The 22,542-nt window shown below is 58.2% G+C and overlaps 1 protein-coding gene across 2 annotated transcripts in view; it reads left to right on the plus strand.

The window, feature by feature from the left end:
* Positions 1 to 22,542, plus strand: part of ADAMTS17 (ADAM metallopeptidase with thrombospondin type 1 motif 17) — a 188,851-nt gene that overhangs the window by 121,331 nt on the left and 44,978 nt on the right. The window contains exons 11-15 of one of the 2 annotated variants that reach the window (XM_036012953.1): positions 557 to 661; positions 1,429 to 1,574; positions 8,478 to 8,644; positions 14,595 to 14,722; positions 20,652 to 20,772. In XM_036012953.1, coding sequence (XP_035868846.1) covers positions 557 to 661; positions 1,429 to 1,574; positions 8,478 to 8,644; positions 14,595 to 14,722; positions 20,652 to 20,772 — 667 coding nt within the window. The remainder of the gene's footprint in view (positions 1 to 556; positions 662 to 1,428; positions 1,575 to 8,477; positions 8,645 to 14,594; positions 14,723 to 20,651; positions 20,773 to 22,542) is intronic. The other variant, XM_028502431.2, reaches the window with a different exon arrangement.

Genomic DNA, 22,542 nt, shown 5'->3' on the forward strand with positions numbered 1-22,542 from the left:
GGACTCTCTGGGACTCGTGTGGGGCTGGCCTCAGAGCCACTCCGCTCCAACTCCCGTCCCTCGCAGTCCAGGGCTGCTGCTCCGTGGCCAGGGCGGCCTCCAGCAGGGAGACACGGGAAGCGGCATGCCGTCTGCTCAGAGTCCCGCCGGGCAGACTGAGGCCTACGGGGAGGACGGCAGCTCTGTCTGCTTCTGTCGTTTTCACGAATGGTCTCATTCTGAGCACTTTGTCCACATCCAAGTTTCCTCTTAATACCAACAGGAGTCTGTTATTTCTAAACGCCTATTTTTGCTTTAGTAGAATTATTTTGATTGCGTGTATGTGCATGTTAAGAAATTCTCTAGGTGAGCCCTGGCAGGTGTGGCTCGGTTGGAGGGTTGTCTCCTAAACTGAAAGGTCGTGGGTTCGATTCCCAGTCCGGGTGCGTGCCTGGGTTGTGGGTGCAGTCTTCTTCTGTGTCCAATCCCAAGCCCCAGCCAATCACCAGGCCCCCTTGTGGCCTCAGCTGTGACCTGAGCACCGCGTTCGCGGCAGTCATGCTCCTTCCCTTGTCAGCAGCATCTGATGTGTGCCGGACTGTGGTGCCTGGTGGAAGGGGACGCCTCCTGCAAGACCAAGCTGGACCCTCCCCTGGACGGGACCGAGTGTGGGGCTGACAAGGTAACCCCCGCCCCCCACTGCTCCCCTGAGGGTGGGGCCCCATCTCCCTACGGATCATCCGCACTGTTCGTAGGAGCCCCTGAAGAGACGCCCACGGGCCCGCTCTGGGCAGAGGGCCCCTTGCGTTCTTTCTTTATCTTCTGATAAGACGCAAGAATCCTTTAGTTACTATTTTTGTTACACCCACTCCTTTTGCCACAGAAGTGGATTTACGTGAAAACTTTCACATCCCTAGACCACGAATGGAAAGATAGGATCCCAGGAGAATGGTTATCCGGTTCCGGCCAGAGGTTCCGAGAGCGAGCCTGCGGGCTGACCTTCCTTTACCAGGAGACTTGGATGAGGCTTAGAGAAGACTGGGGTCCAGGGCCCGCCGTGCTCCTTGGTTGTCCGGCAGGACGGAAGGGGGTGCCGTGGTTGGGCACCACTGAATCCCGAGACTCTGGCGTTCAGAGCCACAGAGCCAGGAAATGCGCTGCCCTCTGGGGTGACAGGCCCTCCCGTTTGCAGCTCAGGTTTCTCGGTGAGCCATGAGGACTGATCCTTGTTTAGGGAATTTGGGACACCCCAGCAGAGCACATTGCCCATGGAAGTCGAGGGCAAAACCGAAACCCCAGAGGGATATGGGTATCAGGTCGGTGAGCAAGGAATGCCCCCTGAGTTTGCGCACATGTGCACCCCGGAATAGTTTCCATTCCCGTGATTGCGCAGAGCGATTGGGGGATAGCCTGGCGACTTCTCACGCGGAAGGGATCGCTGTGTTTCAGTGGTGCCGAGCGGGGGAGTGTGTGAGCAAGACGCCCATCCCGGAGCACGTGGACGGAGACTGGAGCCCCTGGGGCTCGTGGAGCATGTGCAGCCGCACCTGCGGGACCGGAGCCCGCTTCCGGCAGCGGAAATGCGACAACCCCCCGTAAGTGACCCCCGCCCCAACCTCTCCGGGACGTCTGGACCGGGCGGGCTCTCGGACTGGCAGCTCTCTCTGCCTTACGCAGGGTTCTTCTCCCAAGGAGAGGCTGAGCATAAGGCAAACAAAATGCATCCAAAGGCCGGGGTGCAGGGGGGTCGCGTCTGTCCGATGGCGTGTGTCTCTCTGCGAACACGGGTGCAGTAAGTGCTGTGATGAGGTGGCTCTTGCTTCCTCGCCTGAGCCTCCGGGAAAGGTTTCCAGAGACAGCTGGACGACAGACCCTCCTGGCCGGCTTCACGGACTTCCTTAGTCGGGGGTCATTCCAGGGAAGCCTGTCGACTTTCAGGAGAAAGGGGCCAACCTTCAAATTGGCTGTTAGCGGAGCTGGGAGCAGGCGGACTGCCGATGAGTCACCAGGCATCTGTGGGGTCAGCTGTTTTGTGCATCCACATAGTTTTAAGCTGTCCTCTTAGAACGATTAGACCGAAAATAGTTTTTTAGGCTCCCTTTGATCCACTGGGGCGACCCCGTGACCCTGTTGCTCACCTGTGCACGTTGGTGTCGGAAAGCTCAGGGCTGGTCCATCCCTTTATTGCACAGGTTTTTCTCCTGAAACTTCCCATTTTTATTATTTCTGTAAATGGCCTGTTTTATGTCTCCTGTGCCCTCAGCCGCATCCCATCAATTTTGTAAATGAGCAAGTTATAAATTTTGACTGAACAGAAATGCTTTTTATCCACAATTAAGTCACGTTGATGAATAATTAGGGAATCTCTCCTGCGTTTGAAAAGCCCCCATGCCCTGGCTGCGTCCCAGAGCCAATAAATCCCAAGCTCTGGGGCGGGGCCCGGGAGTCGGACGTTTTAAATCTCCCCAGGCCCTTCCACGGGCCAACGTTGAGAACCTCCGGATTAAAGGGAAATTTATGCTCACTGTTCAGACAATGCTGGGAACACCTTTTTTCGCCCCCTGGTAGTGCTATCAGAATGGGTATTTCGTGTTTTGTCTTAGTAAAACTTTTCCCTCTGACACCCAGCAGAGTGCCTGACACGTGGGTGTTTAATCACTTAGGAATGATGTCGTAATTAAAAGCGCTGGTGGTGTACTAGGGTTCTCCAGAGAACAGAACCAGAGGAGATAGAGAGGGAGAGAGAGAGAGGTGTTTATTAGGAGGAATTAGCTCCCCTGATTACAGAGGCCAAGAAGTCTCGTGGCCTGCCCCTGGCTGGACCTCACTCAGTCCGAGTCTGAGGACCAGGGGCGAAGAAGAAAGAGGTGTCCCAGCCCAAGGAGGGTGGGCGACAAGCCTTTTGTTCCATTCGGCCCTCAGTGGGCTGGATGATTTCCACAGCCCTGGGGAGGGCCGTCTGCTGTACCCCGTCCACCCGTTCAAATGCTAATCTCGTCCAGCAACATCCTCCCAGGCACACCCAGAAATAATGTCTAATCTCGGCACCCGGCGGCCAGCCCGGCTGACCTCAAATTAACCATCACCATTGGGTAATGATTAGATACCCTATGTAGCCAAAGGGTGAGAGATTGATAGAGAGTGGCTTTGGTTTTTACATTACTCTGTGTTGAAGTTCTGGGCAGGAGGCTCTCTTTGGGTTTGGAATCGTGGCGCTGAGAGGGAGGCCAGGCACCGTTGGTTGGTAGTGGTCACGTGACCTCAGGGAAGCCCCTCCTGGGCCTCAGTTGCGCCCGTGAGAGCGAGCGGGCATGGAATAGTGGGTAGAGCCGGGCTTCGAACAGAGAACAGACGAGGCTTCAAGTCCCAGCGCCTCTCCTTCTGGCAAGTGACCGCTCTTACCTGTCTTTCCGTGTAACTAGTTCATGGGGTTGCAAAGGTGGGCGTGGTCTGCGTTGAACACGCCCCCTCCCCCTGTCAGCACCAATACAAGAATAGGGGAGGAGGCCACCAGCCCTGCCCCCTGGTGGTGCACCGAGGAGGCTCATTGGGGTGGAAAGGCTTTGCTAAGCGCAGAGCATCATTTACAAAGGTTGTGGCTGTCACGGGCGCTCTGCGTCTTCGATCGCAGCTAGCACGCCCCGGCTGAGGGCTGGTCTCCTTTGGCATATACACACACCATTCCATGACAGGTGAGACGGAGCAGCGGGCTGCATTGTCACGTCAGACCCCCAGCTCCTTCCCTTCCCTCCCCCACCCCCAGACCAGTTCTCCCCTCGAAGCCAGAGTGGTCCTCTTAGGCATAAATCCCATTCTGTCTCCTCCTGCTCCCGCCCAGTCTATCATTCCCGCGGGGCTTAGAATAAAACCCACACTCCTGACGGCGGCCTCTGTGCTCGATTCCTGCGGCTGCCGTCATCACCACAACGCGGTGTCTTAGAACAGAGACGTTTGGCCTCTCATCGTTCCGGGAACTGGAATTCTGAAGTCAGTGTCGCCAGGATTGCGTCCTTCTCGAAACTCGGAAGGAGAATCTGTTCCATGCATCCCCCCCACCCCCCAGCTTCTGGTGGCCACGGGCACCTTTGGTGGTTTGTGCCTTGTAGACTTAGCACTCGGACCTCCGCCTCCATCTCTGCCTATCTGTCTGCTCTTCTCTCTCTTCACTGGACCCAGGGCCCACCCTGATTCAGGACCATCGCATCTTACCGTTAAGAGTTCCTTAATTATATCAACCAAGACCCTTTTTCCACTTTAGGGGCCTGGTGGTAGGTTCCGGGTGGGCTTATCTTTGGGTGGAAGGGCCATAGTTCGACCCGCTCCAGCCCCGAAGCTTCCCTTCTGATCTCAGGTACGGGCTGCGGCCTCCTCTCCCTCCCTCCCCAGCTCACCTTGGCCCCTCACAGGGCCTCAAATTAATGTCCTCTCCCCGGACGCTCCTCCTTCCCCGACCACCCGGCCTCGGGTGGGCTGCTTGCTTTGCACCCCTTCTCGGCACCCTGTGTCATGTTATGTGTGTGCTAGAACAGTTTGTAATTACTCTTCTGGGTTAGTTCACTGCTTTTCGCTTTGCCCCCCCCCCACTGGCTTTTGAGCCCCACGCAGGCCACACCTGTTAGGGCTCCCTCCCACCACCTGTGCATCCAGCAGAGCGACCTTTCCATACTACGTGCAGGCTGCCGTGCTGCCTGCAGGCACGCTTGCTGAGAATAAGAATTCCCGGTGCCCCAGACCACACACCTAATACTGTTTTCCTCTGACACAATAAGGTTCGTGTGCATTATTTGGCCAAGACGGCGGGTCAGGTCGGCCTTGTACCGTGTTGCTTCACTGAACAGCCCGAATGCTGTGAACAGCCAGGGAGCGGGGTCTCGGCCCCCCGCACATGAAGGTCACTTGGCTGGTACCCGCCCCATGCCAGCGAGATCGTAGCTCATGGCTAGGGTGCTGAGCGCCCTCTCGAGACGGGCCCGGAGCCCTCACCCGGTCTGGTTTATTCTGAGTGAGAACAGTATGGGTTGCTCCTGCACTGTGTTTACACCTTGGTAGTCTGTCCCATCTTTTGCAGTAACAATGTAGCTGTACTTTCCCGTTGGCAAGAGCAACAGCAGGCTCTTTTTCCCTCGAAGTATTCTTCCAAGTTTCTCACAGTCAGGGAACCCCCCCCTGCCCAGGTGAATGGGAAGCTTAGGGCCGGCCTTGGGGGGGTGGGGGTGGGGGGCTTCAGCCAGCCACAGTCCCGGGGAGCTGCAGGGTGCAGGCAGTGTCTTAGGAAGTCCAGGCAGCCGCCATCAGCTGCTTTTGCAGAATGACCTGACGGGGTGATTGTTACAAAACACAGCTGATCGAGGCTCCGGAGCCAAGCTCTGACCAAACAACATTCTCTCCCCGGCTCAGTCCTTAAATCACCAGGCTCGCTGCCTTGAGATTTCCCAAGGATGTCCAAATCTCCCTGCTATGTACATCTCGGGCTTGGCGCGCTCCCACCGGCCCGCGCCCCTCCCCCTCCACCTCAGCCCTGGCCCCTTTCCCGCCTGCTGCAGCTGGTTTATTCACTGTCCAAAAACACTGGCAAGAGAGTCCCCTGCTCCCACCCTTTTTTTTTTCCCCTCTCGTCTTGGTCTTTACAGCTATTGGAATTTTCTCCTCTCGCCAGCTGACATCCAGGCCTCGGGGACCATCCGGGGTTTGAATCCAGCTTCCTAGGCTCCTGCTTTGCTGCCATAATTCGCGTCGCTGCCGGTGGGAGCTCCCACCCAAGGACTGCAGGGCGGAAAGGTCATCTCTAATTCAGATGCCGGTTCCCCGTCCTGTTTGGGGGCGAGTCAGGGGGAGAGGGGTGGAAAGGCTCAGACGCCCACACGTGTGACAAGCCAGGCCTGCATCGGGGTCACCGGGTAGCATCACCCCACAAGCAGCCTGCCTCCTAAGCCCCGATGGGAGGACTGGGGGAGGGAAGTTACGTGCCTGTAATTGCTTTTGCTTCCACAGTGAAATCCCCATGTATGTGCTTCCCGAAAGCCAGGGATGCAGTGTTCACCTGGATGGTTTGTGAACATCCCGGTCTTCTGCGCTAGAGCCTAAGTTACTTGGATACCTCTCAGAGGAGGCCTTAAAATTAGGATGCTGGCTGCCCTGAAGGGGTGTTGGCAGCCCTGTACCACTCCTGAAACCCTGAGACGGCGCCCTGCCCCCTCCTGGGAGCTCCTGGTTCAAGGGCAGGAGGCGGAACTGTGGGCTCTCTGCTGAGCCCCCCAGGTCTCCAAAGGGTGAGCCGACCTGAACCATGGTTGTAACCTTCTCCTCTGATCTATACTCACTGAACAGAGCAGAGCAAAGAAGTAAAACGTGCCGCCCACCCGGCGGGCATCTTTCTCTTCCTCCCACGTCTGCTCATCAGAGTCGACCGCGTGTGGGCCTCTGGGCAGGTGTGTGCTGGCTCAGTGGCAGGGGGTGGCCCCTCGTGTGCCCGTGTGTGACCAGATGAGGACCCAGTTGTGCACGGTGGCCGAACCACCACCACTGCCCTGAGCCTCGTGAACTTCCACTCTGCGCCTCTCCCCGGTCACCACTCTTAGGCTGTGCCGTGTGTCTTCTCCGTGGGGGCCGTTCCTGCGGATGCAGAGTCGTAGCTCGCTGAGCTGCTGCTTTGCGTTTCTTCCCTGAGCCACGAAGCTGAGCATCTGTGTGTGTCTGTCTTTGCCGCTGGGTGGTCTTCCCTGGACAGAGCCTGTTCCCGTCATTGGGTTTTGTATCTCAACTGGGGGTCCTGTGAGGGCACAGAGAGAACTTGGGGGTTGATATTGGAGAAGCACCTGGGGACACCCGTCCCCCACTCTGGGCACGGTGTCCCTGGGCCAGTCTTGGGAGTTGCCGGGCTGCCCCCTTCCCTGCCTGCTCCTGCTGCATCGGGAGCGCTTCTGAGTCACTTCTCACATCCACCGCCTACCACGGAGCTCCTCTGAAGGGTGTAGTTGGAAACCCCTCCTGGTTCTTTGTGCAGACTCGAGGTCACAGTTACAAAGAGCAGGCAGCACGAAAGCCCTGTGGGCGCATGAGCTCATGGTCACTGTGTATGTGACAGTGCCCCCGTCCTCACAGCTTCTCACCCATGTCCTCCAGTGACCGCACCTCACTTCAGGATGAGATTTTTGACCCCGGGGCACCTCCCCGCCCAGGCCTCTGGAGGAGAAGGTCCCTATTGCCTGCCCTGCCATCCTCTTCTGTCCCTAAGGCAGCCACCTCAGGGTGGCTTCACTCTCTGACAGTGGGACATGCAGAGGGAGGAGAGGGAACAGTGGACCCTTGAACGACCTGGCCTCGAACGGCGTGGTTTCAGCCATGCGGGGGCTGTTTTCAGTAGTAGTTGGCCCCTGTGTCCTGGAGTCGTGCGGCCGTGGATGTGACCACCCGTGCATTTTCGGTGCATGGCCAGGAGGCGGCAGGTGCGGAGGGCCCGCCTGAGTGGAACATGGGCTTCTGACTGCGCTGGGGGGCTGGCGCGCCTCGGCCCCCGCGCTGTGCACGGGTCGGCTGTGCTCAAAGCGGTTCCTGGGTCAAAGACAGCATCCTGCCGGCAGGTGGGTGCCGTTCGCGCAAGGTCTTAGAGCAGAGCAGCTGTGATCTGTGCTCTTCTCGCCCATGTGCTGAGTTTCAATCAGAAGTTACTTACCCCTCTATGTTGGTCTCAGTGTCGTGGAGATGACGGGAACCTCGGAGGTTGCCCCCGTCAGAGCCCTTCGAGGGCACCCGGGGCCTCATGGGAGAGCTGGGCACAGGCCCGTGTTGGCCGGCCAGGCCCAGTCCTGCCCCTCAGCAGTACCCCTCACACTTGGGCTTGGCCAGAGAGCACAGTGGGGTCTCTGGGACAGTTCGGACCCACAGTCTAAGCAGCGTGTGTCCAGGACCCAAGGCCACCTCACTGACCACGTGGGGTCTCACACGTGCCCAGGTAAGGGTTTCAGAACAGAGATCTGACTGGCCTCTCCCCAAAACCTGCAAACTCGTGAATGAATCATTCTGATTCTTCTCACTATACAGTAGACGAGAGCTACTTACTTACCCACCCCGAAACTTCGCTACCTCAGGAGTGTACCTTGGAGCCATTTTTAAAGGTCTCCGTCTCGTGGAAGACCAAAGCAAACAAAAACCGCACGCACCAAAGATTTCCCCGGGGGTTTTCTCCTTACAGACGGCCAAGTTTGAAGTTCGGATGAAAGACACAGCCTGTGGATCCCGCTGAACTGATACTCACCATATTGCATTTCCAGATGACCTTGATTTACAGCCTTTGGATGCGTTTTCCTGCCGGCTCGCGTTTTCGCCGTCCGTGTGGGGCTGGGGTGGCTGGGACGTGATGTGTAAGAGCCGGGGGAGGGGGGGCGGGGGCTATGGAAACCTTGCCCAGCCCCTCCCCCTCCCGGCAAGGAGGCAAAAACTGAACACCCCACCATTTCCCCTGCTCGGTCGGTTAACGCGCACCCTTCCCTCCCCTCCAGCCCCGGGCCTGGGGGCGCGCACTGCCTGGGCGCCAGCGTGGAGCACGCCGTCTGCGAGAGCCTGCCCTGCCCCAAGGGCCTGCCCAGCTTCCGGGACCAGCAGTGCCAGACGCACGACCGGCTGAGCAGCAAGAAGAAGGGCCTGCTGACCGCGGTGGTGGTTGATGGTAAGGGGCTGTGGCGTGTCCTTTCCCCCCACCCCCTTTCCCAGAAACACAGACACCTCCTAGCAAAACCCAGAGGGCACCGCCCACCCCACAGTCCACCCAACAGGACGCCCCCGTCCCCCCGCCGGAGTCTGTCTTGGACCTGCTTCTTGAGTAGTTGGGGGTTGAACTTGGATGACCCGGCTTGGTGAGATTTCCCAAAAGCAGCTGGGAGGCAGGCGGCGGCCCAGATTCCTCCGGCACCCCCACTCGCAGCGGGGCGGGGGTGCTGGCAGCCCGCCGCGTGCTGCCATGTGCCGAGGGGCCCCGGGCCAACTTCGAGGAGGAGAAGGCGGCTCTGTGGGGCGGGACAGCGGGTTTGTGAGTCTGCCGCTTCCCTTTCCCCGGCCGCTGCCTGCTTGCCTTTCTTTTCCTGGTTCATCTCGGGTCACGGCTTCCTCTTGGGCTGAAGTGTTTGGGGGGACGTTGTGAGGACACTTTACAGCTTGGTTAAAGATGATAATAAACCCGGACCACACTGTCATTCGAAGAGCCTTTTCCCAGATCCAGGGGCTCTGACCAGTGGGCTGTTGCAAGCCTTTCCAGTGGCCACGGAGGACATTCTAGGCGGTACACGCGGTCTGTGGGATTTGTGACGTCTGTTTAGCATCAATACGGACCCCGCAGGATCTAGGTCAGGGTTCTTGACACTTAAAATCCTGTTCCTCCTCAGGACACCAGACCTGGGTCTGATGATGAGTGTAGGGCCCCATTTACCGAGCCCACACGTGCCAGGGACAGGTTAGCTCTGCACGGGTCACCTCCTTTCCTGTGCAGAGACGTGCCGTGCAGGAGACAGAGGTTGCAGGGTTCATGAATGACAGGTCTGAGCCCCGGGAGCTGACGGAAAGCAGAGAAGGGAGCCGACCCCAGTTCCGGAGCCGCTGACTCCGAAAATAACCAGCTATCATCTGGCTGCCAGGACTCGGGGCCGACACAAAGCATGACTTCACAACGCCGAGTGGGGGGGCTTCCGTGTGGACTGAAGCGATGGGGCCCGGTTTTTGCGCAGCCTCTGAAGTCGTCTGCGGGAAGATGAGGTTCCTGTGCTGGGGCGTTCAGCTCCTTCCCGGAGACCGAAAGGTCCCCTGCACTCGACGTTGTATGGTCGGCGGTCACAAGCTCAAGTGTGCGTAGCTGTGTGGGGACGCGGGCCCGGACCATGCAGGGCACAATGGCCTCAGGCCTGCAGCTGTGACCCCAGCCACCTGACCCATCCGTCCACTTCAAGCTGCCTTGCAAAGTGGCATGTAATGCTCTCAGTCCCGGCAGAGGACACCAGCCCATTTGGCCGTGGGCTCTTTTTTTAAAGCACTGAGGGGGAGCTCCTCGGACATTGCTCTTTTTTTAAGGGTGACTGCTACCTTCGAGAGCTGTGTGGTGGTCACTGCATTGTCCCCTGCCCAGCAGACTTCAAAAGCGTAGCCTTCGTGACCTCAGCTTTCCCCACAGACGAGGGAGAGAGGCGCACAGGAGGTCGGAGGCCAAGCCCCTCCTCGCCGTCTGCCTGACTGTTCATCCGAACACACAGGAGGCCTCCAGAAGCCTCAGGCCCACCTGGAGCCCGAGTGTGACAGTACCCACAGCAGCTGCGGTGTTTCCACGCCATCAGCCACCCTGGGCCGACCGGGAAGGACGCTGTGGTCCTCTCCGGGGTCCTCTCCCCGTCCTTGGGAGCAAGAGGAGGTCAGGGCTGAGACAGACCCGCCCCGTTTTCATTTCCACACAGCCGTGTGCACAGAGGTTTTGTTATTCTTTCCTTGGGCTCTCACCGCCGCGTGCAGTTCTCCGGCCTCTTTTCTGCAACGCAGAAACCCCACTTCAATGTCTGTTTTTCCACCGATTTCTCCAAGTCCAGATTAAACTTCTGTTTTGCTTCTAACCACCGCTGGATGGCTGACCTCCTCGGTTCCCTTATCATCACAGGGGCTGGGACGGGCGTCTGCTCCGACCCCCTCCACCAGGCCTCCCGGCGTAGCTATTTGGGGAAGCTCGCTGCTTTCAGAGTGTGTTCACCCAACCCACTCGCTTTCTGGTTTTTATTTCTTCTCACAAAGCAAGCAGTGAGGATAGCCAGAGTGCCACTGCCTTTGATCTGAAAAAGAAGCTTGTACTGGAGACGGACAGCCAACATGCAGTAAGCGTTTTGCCTTTGAAGGCGAGAACCCCAAGTTCAAGGCTTTGCGAGGGGACACATGCCCTTCTGGTGTGGAACGGCTAGGACTCCTCGTATATCCGGTTTCTTTTCCTTCTCAAATATCAACAGAAGCCGGCGCTTTGAAAAGGAGCACTTCACAGGGATAAAGACGGAAGAATAAATGGCCAATTCAGAGGGCAGGGAGAGGGGACAGCGGGAGGCTCCAACTCGCTGTATAGGAGGCCCCGTTCTCGCGTGGCCGTGTCCATAGAAGCGATGCTGCCGTCGGGCTGCAGGCCCTCCTGAATGCCGCTCCCGCTGCCCTCTTCGTAGCATTGCCATCGCTGCGGAATTCGCTGGCAGGTGACGTGCGGTTCAAGAAAGGAGAAGCAATGTTTTTTTTTCTTTCTTTCTTTTCCTCTTACTGAAGAAAAAGAAAGAAAAAAGGAAATTCTTGCAGAGGTAGATTTTCCAAGGGAGGCCTCGGGACCACAAGTCCATACCACCCCCAACAGAAGACAAAGACTCTCCTTAGAAAATATTTCTACGTGGAAAAGCCCTCAGACGGAAACCCACTGGGGTGGCCCCTTGCCAAACCCACCCCATTTCTGCCCTCCCGTGGAATCTCATTTAGGTGGAAGCCTGCCTGAGTTCAGGCCTCCCGGGCCAGGCCAGCAGGCCACGTGCCCACTGAAGTGGCGGAGGGCTTGGCACAGGCCACGTCTGGACACAGGAGTACATTCCCAGCTCCTTCTCCCCAGCACGGCTGAACCCCCTCCAGGTCAGAGCCTCCAGGGGACGGGGAGGGAAGGATGGCGAGTGCTCTCTGACTCCCACTCAGCCAAGCCTGCTGGAGTTGCTTAACCAAAAAGAGAGACGTTGTCTCAAAGATAGTGTCTCACTGGTCCCAGGGGCCGGGGCGAGGGCCCGTGACGGTGTCAGGAGCTGCCCTCCACCTGCGGCGCAGCTCGAATGGGTGAGTCATTTCTCCCTGCCCTCACAGCTCGGCCCACATGCAGGCTGATGCACGGCTCGCAGCACCTTTCCTGCAAGGCGTCACCCCTTCTCCGAGTCCTTCGGGTCCAGCCGTGGGTCAGAATTCAGAGCATTTCATGTGTTTGACGGGGAACAACAGCACAGCGACCGTGTGTTACTTAGCACCCTCAGCGGCGTCCCGGGGAGGGCCCTGCCATCAGACGCATGGATGTCTCTGCCAGGAGACCCGTGAACCACAGTCTCCAAGGGGGACACTGGACACTCCTGCAGCCTCATGTCAGCCAAGGCCACACAAGTGGAAGAAAACACTGGCCATTTTCAGAGCTTCGGTGATTCCCGAATTGTGGATAAGGTCATCTGCACCTCTTAGACATCTACCAACTATAAGGAGACACAACCTCTTCTTCAGAATTTCAGTGCTGATTTTTAAGGAGAGAGACTCTGGTGCAGATATGGTCAGGTGGCCGCGACTGGTCCAATCAACTGAGATCTGATTATGAAGTCATCGTGGGGAAAGAGACACTGATTGATCCAGCTATGGTCAGGTGGCCACTGTTGGTCCAATCAATTGAGACCTAACTATGATGTCATGGTGGGGAAAGAGACTCTGATTGGTGTAGCTATAGTCAGGTGACCACTGCTGGTCCAATCACCTGAGGCCTGGCTATTGGGTCGTGTTGAGCGGCTTTGGGGATGGGGCTGAGCAGCTTCTTCAGCACGTGCCCCCACACGAGGCCAGGTGGGGCTTGCTAATAAGCACTTGGGATGGCCTCAAAATTAAATGGTGCCCCTGTCTTAGCAAGACTTTGTATCTGCCGGCAGAGGCAGAACAGCAAGCGTGCTAAGGGACCGCCAGTGTCCTCCTCGCTGGGGGAAATCCTCCAAGCGTCTGCCAAGCAGATTGAGCTTGTGGCTCGCAAGCCTCTGAGTCTGTCTCCCCTTCCAAGCCTGTGGCTTCCCCGTCCCAGCATCAGCCCTGACAGCAGGTGGGGCAGTGAGCAGCAGGGACCCACCCAGGGAGCCCAGCCTCAGCTTCCTCTGGGCAAGAGGCACACTGCAGACTCCTTTCCTTGGAGGGTGGGGTTGTATCCCTTACAGGATTGGACCTCTTTCCATAAGATTATTGACACGGTGAGAAGCTGACCCCCAGGATGGCGTGTCATTTACCAGGGCCTTCTATCCTGGAGATCAGGTGCCCACCCCAGGCAGGACACCCCAGCATGTCCCTGGAGGGGCTCCGAGCCTCCTCCTCTTTTATAAAGGTTATCCTGAAGCCCTGGCTGGCGTAGCTCAGTGGATTGAGCGCGGGCTGCGAACCAAAGTGTCGCAGGTTCGATTCCCAGTCAGGGTACATGCCTGGGTTGCAGGCCATGACCCCCAGCAACCGCACATTGATGTTTCTCTCTCTCTCTCTCTCTTTCTCCCTCCCTTCCCTCTCTAAAAATAAATAAATAAAAAATCTTTAAAAAAATAAAATAAAAAATAAAGGTTATCTTGAGTCCTTTTGCAAGACAGTGCTATTCCTTCCCGGAGATGGGGGGTGGGGGGGCGGTGCCCTGAATTTGGAGCACAGTGCTGAGCAAAGGAGAGGGTCAAACAGGGGGTTCCGGCCGAGCAGGGGGACACGTGTTGCCATCTCGGGACTCAGTTCTGGAACCTGGGTGTCCCTAGACTGCCCGAACCTCGGAGGACAGTGTCTGCAGGTGGGAGAGTCGCGTGCAGGTTGAGTGGAGTGTACGTTGCTGCCCAGAGCCATGCCTGCCATCCCTCCGTCGAGGTGGGGCCCCCAGGTGTGGGGAGTCCCCGATTCTCATCGGGGTGCACAGATAAACCACCTTCATCTTTCCCAGCTTTGCTCTTTCTAACGTAGCTCAAAATAGCCTTTGCTTTTCCCCCGACATCCCATTTTGGCTTAACTCAGAGCCTAAACCTCCACTCAGAAGCCAAAACGTCCACAGCCCTGGCGGTTTGTGTTCGGCAACCCCATTTTGCCCCTTGGTGGTGTCGGCCCCCGGAGTTCTCCATTCAGAGAGGGGACAGGGATGACAGGAATAAACTTGAGGTGGAGTCCCAAGACCGGGATCGGGCCCCGCCCATCAGGGACTGGGGTGCCCACCCGTGAAACTGAACAATGACCGCGTGTGCCGGAAATGCAGAGACACCGCCCAGCCCGCTGCCTGGCATGCGGTGGGTAATAGTTGTTATCTACGGTCTCTCGTCACCACCACCCTCCCCGGCATGGTTCCTGCTGTTCAGGGAGTCCCCTCAAAGCTCAGTTGCCCCCAAGGACCGAGGCCACACTTTGGTTTAAAGGTCATTAAAATCCGCAGTTTTCAACCTGCTCTGGCCAGGGGGGATGCGTCCTGGTAACCTTTGATCACTCCTCTCTCCCGCCCGACGACGAGACTGTCCCCTGAGTGTGCTGGTCAGGGCTCCAGGGGAGACGAGCCACAGAAAGCTGCTGAGCACAGGGGTAGGTAGTGAACATCACTCCTCACACAAGCCCGGACGCTGGGTGAGGAGTCTTCATTTGGGGTGCCCAGGTCCCCCCCTCCCCGAGGTCCGGTCAGCTCCAGAAGGCTTTCTCCACTCCCTGCACCACCGGGAGGACCCGCTCGGGAGCCTGGTGGTGGAGATTCAGGCCCAGCCAGCAGAGAGGCAGCACCAGGGTGTTGGTGTTTCTCTCTCTGGAGGTTCCTGTGCAGAATAACCACCCATGTCCCGCGTGGTCCACACAGCCCTTCTCACATCAGCGCCCGCCCCCCTTGTTCTCTGCAGATAAGCCGTGTGAACTGTACTGCTCGCCCCTGGGGAAGGAGGCCCCGCTGCTGGTGGCCGACAGGGTCCTGGACGGCACGCCCTGCGGGCCCTACGAGACTGACCTCTGCGTGCACGGCAGGTGCCAGGTGATGTGTCTTCTTTGTGTCCTGGGCGGGGGGGGCTTTGAGGAGGAGGCTCCCTCCCCTCCGGCGCGCTTGGTGTGGGGCAGCAGGGGCCTTGGGAGATGGGGACCCCTCCTGCAGGCTCATGGGCAGGCCACCCCAAAGTCGAGGTGGCTGCAAGAGTAGCCGTCTGGTGTTTAAACGTGCAGAAATGCTGAAATAACTTCAGACGTCACGGCAAAGGGCAGAGCAGGTCGAATGCTGAGGTGAGTTTGGAAGGTGCACGTGAACGTGCATTTCTGGGCAAACACTGCTCTGGTTAGCTACAAGAGACACAGAATCAGCAGATTCCTTCGCACACGGTGCCCAGGGAGATGAACTTGCCTGGCTTTTGGGCACCGCTCCACCCACTTGGGGCGTAGTCCCCAAACCCGTCCTGATGGTGGGTGTCTGTGGCTCACTAGACTGATGGTAAATGTCATATAAGAAGACAGAAAGAGAGAAGGGGGGCAGGCAGGGGAGATGGAAGCACACCTTGTACCTGCATCCCGTGAGCCTAAGCTGGGGGTCCTGCCAGCCTGATGGGACAGAGGGGACCCTGATCCTCTGTTTGTCCGTCAGCACAGGTGCCCTTCGGCAGGTGGGATGGGAGGGGGCACGGGGAGTCAGGAGGCTGCGTGTCTCCAGCACCTACAGGGGCATGGCTCAGGTGACACCACCTGGACTGGGCCACCTGTGCCCTGTCTCCTGATGACTCGGTGCCTCCCTGGCCAGTTAGGTGAGAGCCCAGAAAGCCCCCCTCCCCCCTCCCCCACTTTAGACACATGCTGTCACCGCCCTTGTGGCCCAGCTCCCTCAGCGGTGTCCTCAGCAGGTGAGCCGCCCAGAGCTGGAGGACACGGCAGGCCCCCGGGCAGGCGGGGGTATTGGGATTGACATCCGTGTGGCAGGGAAAGGAGAGCCAGGTCTGCCCTCCGGGGTTCGCTTTCCCTTGCGTGGCCCCCATTGGCCTGTGTGAGCCTAAGCGAGGGGTCTGCTCGCCAAGGGCCACATAGGGGTCCTCGGATTTCAGCGGGAAAAGAGAAGCGACTGTCCAGGAGTCCTGTGGGGACAGGTGGGTCAGGCTCCCAGCACCTGCTGGACTTGACATCCCTCTCTAACGCTCAGGTTCAGCGCAACCCTAAAAACACTTGAACAGCCATCAATTCCAGGGGCCCCGCCCCCTGGGGTGGAGAAGCTGTCCTCTCCCCTTAATTGGGCCACGATCCTGTCCCCAAGCCGGGAGTCCCCTTGCCCCCTGAAGGCAACAGATCTGCCTCATCCCGTCCATGTCCCCCAGCCTGGCCGAGGGCGGCAAGACTTTGGAGAGTGAGTGACAGGGAGAAAGGCAGAAGACATGGTCCAGAGGCAACTTCTAGGGTGATCCCCGCAGCTAACCATTGCAAACCTCGTGGATGTTTTTCCCTGCAAAGCCCGGACTCGCCCCCAACTGGGGTTTCCAGGAAAGCTTGGCAATATCCAGACGTGGCTGGCACCGCCTGGCTGTGTTATCAAGTGCGGGTGCGTGCGGGTGATGGACTCTCGGTGCGCAGGAGTCTTGGCCGGACGCCCGCCCAGGGAAGGAGGCAGTGACGGGGTGATGAGCTGGGCCCCAGTGGCCACCACCTCATGTGGACGGCAGCCCTACCTTTCATTCCCGAGACGAGGACTCACTGATGGTCCTCCACAAACTGCTCACAAGCCAAGCACAGGATTCGATTTTTTCCTTCAGTCTCACATCTGTGTGGGCCATCCTGCAGCCCAGTGACACACGTCCCTCTAGGGACCATTTCCCAAGGAAAGGTGCTTGTTCCCTCTAGAGTTTGCCCACTGGCCACCTCCAGCCCCTGACAACACCTGCAGCATTCTTGTCAACGTGGAGGTGTTTCTAAGAATCCTGACGTTTTCCAGCCCATGGGGCCATGTTAAGTGGCCGGTCGAGATTCCAGCACTGAGTGACTGGTGCGCCCCTCCTGTGACATGGCTGTCCTTGCAGCCTTTTCGGTCAGGTGTCTCCTTGGTCAGGTGCCACGATGGCAGCACTGCAGTCCTGTGGCCACACAAAGAGGATGAGATGCCACTGGAGGTATTTTAATGGCCTTAAGTCTGTGGTCCTAGGGCACCATCGCGCCAGAGTCTCCCTCGCACCAGGGTCTGACGGGAATGGCCTGGGGACACATGCCCACCCAGATGTCACGCCACCTGCACCTGCCAGTCTATCGCAAATGCCTCCATCACTGTGGTCCTTGCATCTGCTGACCCTTGCACGGAGTGCAATGCTGGCCAAGCACGACCCCTCAGGGCAGGGGCACTGGAGCCCAGAGGGGACAATAGCACCTCTCACATTGCAAAAAGAGATCGCCCTGATACAATAGTTGTTGAATCAAAATCCAAAAAGTGCCCTGGATGGTGTGGCTCAGTGGTTGAGGGCCAGCCTACGAATCAAAGGGTTGCCGGTTTGATTCCCGGTCAGGGCACATGCCTGGGTTGTGGGCCAGGTCCCCACTGAAGGGCATGCAAGAGGCAACCACACATTGATGTTTCTCTCCCTCTCCTTCTCTCTCTCTTCCCATCTCTAAAAATAAAATTAAAAAAAAGAAAAAAAATCAGTTAAAGAGAAGAATAGTACAAGTAATTTTTTTAAAAGTCTCGGATTTATAAGCAGAGGATCTGTACCTATTCATTGGTGTAATCTAGTTAGATAAAAAGTAGGAATTACCCACATTTTACATTCAGCTGCACCAACAGAACTATTTCCCTGGTTTACTCACTAGCTTCTCCTTCGGTTCCTTCAGCTGTAAACGTCGCTACTTTGGGGTCGCAGGAGGAGTTCTGGGAAACTTTGGGAACACAGCGACAGGCGGGCCGGGAGCGGGGGGCGCCGAGGCGCCCAAGGGCAGGCGGCCTCACACCGTCACACAGAACACGGGAACACCGTTGCATTCTGCCTTTACGAGGCCCGAGTTAGGTTTCGTTCCAGTGAGCCACACGGCACTTACCGTGCTGACACGGAAGTTAACAGCGCTCATGAAAGTGAGGGCGGGGAGTGGGGTGGGGCCGGGGGGAGAGACACAAACATCGTCTCTTTCTCAGCAAGTCCCTATAGATCAGGAGCCCCGTCGTTCACGATCCCCACCGTTGGCCTCCGTAGCAGAGACGTCCCGTCAATACACCCCTCCGGTCCAGCCCGCCTCCCAGCTACTGACCTGTGTGGGCGCGTCAGACCGGGGGCCAGGCCCGGGCGCACCTGGAGCCAGATGCGCTCGGCTCCCCTCTGAGGCCTGAGCAGCCAACTCCGTGCAGTGGGGGCCGCCCTTCCCTGGGACCTCAACGGGGGTGCGCACCCCGAGCTCGATGGACGAGGAACCAAAATGAAACACCTTCGGGGTCTGTAACCTCCTTCGGTGGAGGGAGTGTGTCTGATTATCTGCGTTCTCCCAGGAGCTGGCTCGGGGGGGGGGGGGGGGGGGGGGGAAGCTTTTGACTGCAGCCTGAAAAGAGAGGCAGAAATGCATAGAGGTGTGGGAGGTGCGGGGTGCAGGCGGGGGCTGCGCTTACGGCTGAAGTCCTCTGGCGTCTGAAGCCCACCCACTCCAGCGGACTGTTCCTGTCGTCCGGAATTCCTTGGCCTCCCCTTGAGTGCGTGCGCAGTGGTTGGTTAGGCAAGCAGAATAATTGCTGGGGGGGATTTAGGAGAATTCTAAGAGGCTCTGGCCTCTGAGTCCCCCATGTAATGAAGGGATGACAAGCTCTCAGGCACGGGGGGGGGGGGGGGGGGCGGGGGGGGGGATTTAACTCCTGGCGGGGCCTGTGTTTCAACAAGGCCCTCCTGGGTGGTAGCTGCTTTTCCGCACACTGTCACGCTGCCGCCGGCATCACTGAAGCGCGTGACGGTCCGTGCCAGAGCCGTGTTCACAGCAGGGCCTCAGAGTCCGACGTCATTGCCTTCGCCCTTTTATCTAACTGACCTTCCACACCACCTTGTGGGCGGGGCCAGCGGACTGAGCCGGGCGTTCACGCCCCTTCCATCCCGGGATGAGGAGCAGAGACACGTGATGAAGAGAAGCAGCAGGCGGCCATGGACGACAGCCCGGCACCCCTCTCTGGGTGTCGGGCGTGGGTGGGAGCTCCGTGGAAGGTGCCGAGTGGCACAGGCCAGCACGGAGCTGGTGGGGAGCTGCCACCCAAAGGACAGCAATGTGCTTGGGGGAGTCCGGGGTTTGGGGATGGAGGCAGGGGGCAAGGAGTCGGCTGAAAATAAGGAGACAAGTCAGGGGTTCGTGCAACATGGTTGACCATGGCCAGCTCTGCACTTGCAGCTTGACAGGCTGTATTACCTTCAGGCAAAATACCAGGGGGCTCCTGTCCCAGGTTGCATGACAAACGGGGGACAGTCGGAGCAGGTGCCTGACCTTGGGGCTTTAGCATGGCCCCTCAGCCTTGTGGGCTTGGGAGTCGACCCCAGCTTCCCACCCACCTGTCCTGAATGGAAGCCCACCACGCGACCCTCCCACCCTCCAATCTAGCCCCTCTGTTTGGCCTCTCTGTGGGCCTCCTGCCCCCACATGAGTGGTCAACCAGAGACGATTCACTATTTGAAGAAAACCAGAAGTGGGAATGAGAAAGACCAAGAAAAACAAACAGCAAAACTCACCCTGGCGGAAAATTGAGATAATTACAGAATTCTGCAGAATTACAGAATTCCGCAGCCAAAGCATCAACTGAGCACACAAGCAGAAGAAAGTGATTTTGAGGTGCAGAGGAGCTCGGAAATGTTCTTTTCCAGGCCCCCACTCTGGGCCTGTTACGTGTGCCTTCATGATACCGGGGCGAAGTCGAGATGGGGCCAGGTGAGGGCTGCAGGCATTGGCGGAGCCCACCGTGAGCCCAGGGAATGCCGAGGGGAGGGCTGTGCCCCCGGCCTGCAGGCCGCATCCCAGTTTACAACAAGAAGTCAGAGGCGACCCTCCCACGGGACGGGGAGAAGGAGGCAGCTGCTGGAAGACAGCTCTTACGTTGAAGAGAGCAAGTGCTTTCCTTCCCAGCCAGGAAAAACAAAAACACAAAGCAAAGACCATCAAAATCTATATGGGAAAATCCCAGTTCAGATATGAGAGAACTAAACTGCCCCATTGGCCAGGGAGGGGCAGGGGTGGTTACTGCCAGGCCGAGGCACCGCAGAGAGCGACACAGGATCCACAGTGAAAACCAGGGTCTCCTGCTCCCAGCTCTGCCCAGGGCCCAGCTGGGCGAGAGGTCACCATTTGCACGTGTTTCCTGAACACGGATTATGGAATCGTGTGAGACTGGGGCCGCCCTGGGTGGTGTGTGGGAGTGGCTGTTCCCTACCTGTGACCTCTGCCTCCGGTGCCTCTAGAAGGGGCCAGGGTGTCAGGCCTCAGGGTGGCTTCTAGGGGTACTTTGGCCTTCCTGGGCCCCCCTTCTCTGTAACAAATGCTAAAGAATATATTTGACTGGCCCTGGCTAGTGTAGCTCAGTGGATTGAGCACAGGCCTGTGAACCAAAGGGTTGCTGGTTCAATTCCCAGTCAGGGTACAAGCCTGGGTTGTGGGCCAGGTCACACGAGAGGCAACCACACAATGATGTTTTTCTCTCTCTTTCTCCTCCCCTTCCCCTTCCCCTAAAAACATATGAATAAAATCTTTAAAATATATATTTGGCAACTATGTGGTTATAATGACAACCATAATATTAATACAAGCTGGATTCTACTCTTTTTTTTCTCTCTTCTGGTTTTAGAATAGTTATGTATTTTCTTGGGCTCCTGAAAGCGTCACGGGCTCCCGGCACCAGGCCTGCTGGGTCTCCTGGAGACGTAGGCCCCACAGGACACACTTGTGCAAACCCCCTCTGAGTGGGAAACCCAGAATAACCCGCCTCTCTGGTCGTTTAGAAAATTGGCTGTGACGGCATCATCGGCTCGGCGGCCAAAGAGGACCGGTGCGGTGTCTGCAGCGGGGACGGCAAGACCTGCCGCGTGGTGAAGGGTGACTTCAGCCACTCTCGGGGCACAGGTGAGTGCGAGGCCCCGGGCGCTGCCTGCCGAGGCCACGGGACAGCCGGCTGGTGCTGTGGCTGTTTAGTGCCTTTGCCCCAAAGGCCACGGAGTGTGTGCCTTCCCCGCGCTTCTCGTTCGAGGGCCAGCTGGTCCCAGATAGGGTGACCTGGAACCTCAGTCTCCTGTGATTTCTGAAAGGCAGAGAGGGCACTTGGTCCGCCGTGGTGCAGGTGCTCACGGGCGAGTCTGTGCCGACCTGAGGCTCCTGACACCGACGGAGGTGGTGCTGGGGCGGCCCCGTCCCGTCTAGCCTAGTTGCTCCTGGGCCCTGAGTCCCTTCACGCTTTCATTATCATGAACTGTAGTTGGACAGACTTAAAAACCGAGCCCGCAGCCCCACGAGCCACCATGCACGCACTCTGTGCCTCCTGCGCGGCTGCCGGCTGCAGCGTCGGCAAGGACAGAGAGAACGTCGCTGCCGTCTCGGAAAGTTCTGGACAACGCTGCTCTGGAACTCTGGTGGTCTCGGCTGTTAGTTCTCACCCACCTGAGGCCATTCTCTGCCTTTGGGCCCCAGCATGAGACTTTGACCTTGCCCTCTGCAGCGGTGCCAGCAGGGGCAGTTGGGAACGAAACCTCTGCCCTTGGCAAGGGCTCGCTGGCGACCAAAAAAGCGCAAAGGAGGCGCGGGAGCTCTTCCCTTACACTGTACACCGGCTCCGCCGACGCACAGACTCGGCTGCCCCCCCGCGGCTCCGTTCCGGGGAAGGCGGGCCGAGCTCAGCCAGGCCCATGGCCACTCCCCGGCCAGCGTGGGGCCCCACCTCTGCAAACCTCCAGCGTTTTGTTCCCTTAGTGTGAACCCAGGTGCGGCCCGAAGCACCGTCCATTTTTCCAGCATCTCATCCGTTTCCTGGTCTCCAGTCTCAGCACGGGCAGACCCGTCCCTCCAGGTCTCCTGGGGGTGGCCATCCCCACCCTGGCTTGTGGCCTCACATGCTTGCTTCTGGCTTCTGGACCACAGAGGCCTCAGCAGACCTTTAGGGAATGACCAGCCCTCATTGGCCCCCCCCCTTACCTGTAAACGTTCTGTCATCCTCGGCGGCGGTCGCCAAGTGTCACACACTTGGTGTCACGCCTTCGTTTTAAAGTCGAAAGCTGTCATGTCCCAAATCCTCGTGTCTGGAGTCTGTGCACATAAGCTTGAGTATCAGAGGGACCCTGTTTCCTGAAGATGGGGTGGAGTTCCCTCCCTGTGAGTGGGCAGCCCCTCTGGAGTAGTTTCGGCAAACACCGGCCTGCCATCCTGGGGGAAAGTTTTGGGGAGCACGCAGAGAGATTGGCTGACAGTTGCCCGAGTCTCTCCAGCCATCAGCACGACCGCTTTAGGAGCCTGAGGTAAACGGGATCAAAACTCAGCTGTCCCCACGTCGGTCACAGTCCAGGGAGGGGACGCCCCCAGCACACAGCCTGGGTCCATGTGCCAGGCAGAGGCCGCTCAGCAGGGAGTTGGGGAGCCCCAGGTTTTGGGGGGGTACCTCACCCAGGCTGCAGGCTTGCTGGTGGCCCCTGAGCCCTCACACATAGAGAGGAACTTTCCATGGGGATGCGGGCAGGACATTTGAGGTTGCAGGAGAAACCCAGCTCAGAAATGGCTTCAAGCCCCCCCGTAGGGGGGGGAGTGTAACCTCTGGGTGACTCGGGCTGTGGCTGGATGGGCCGCTCCCTCTGGCAGCCTAGCTAGACAGGAAGGTCACTTTTGTCTCTGCCCAGCTCCAGAGAAGGA

This window comes from Phyllostomus discolor, chromosome 12, assembly GCF_004126475.2.
Source record: "Phyllostomus discolor isolate MPI-MPIP mPhyDis1 chromosome 12, mPhyDis1.pri.v3, whole genome shotgun sequence".
Taxonomy (NCBI): Eukaryota; Metazoa; Chordata; class Mammalia; order Chiroptera; family Phyllostomidae; genus Phyllostomus; species Phyllostomus discolor.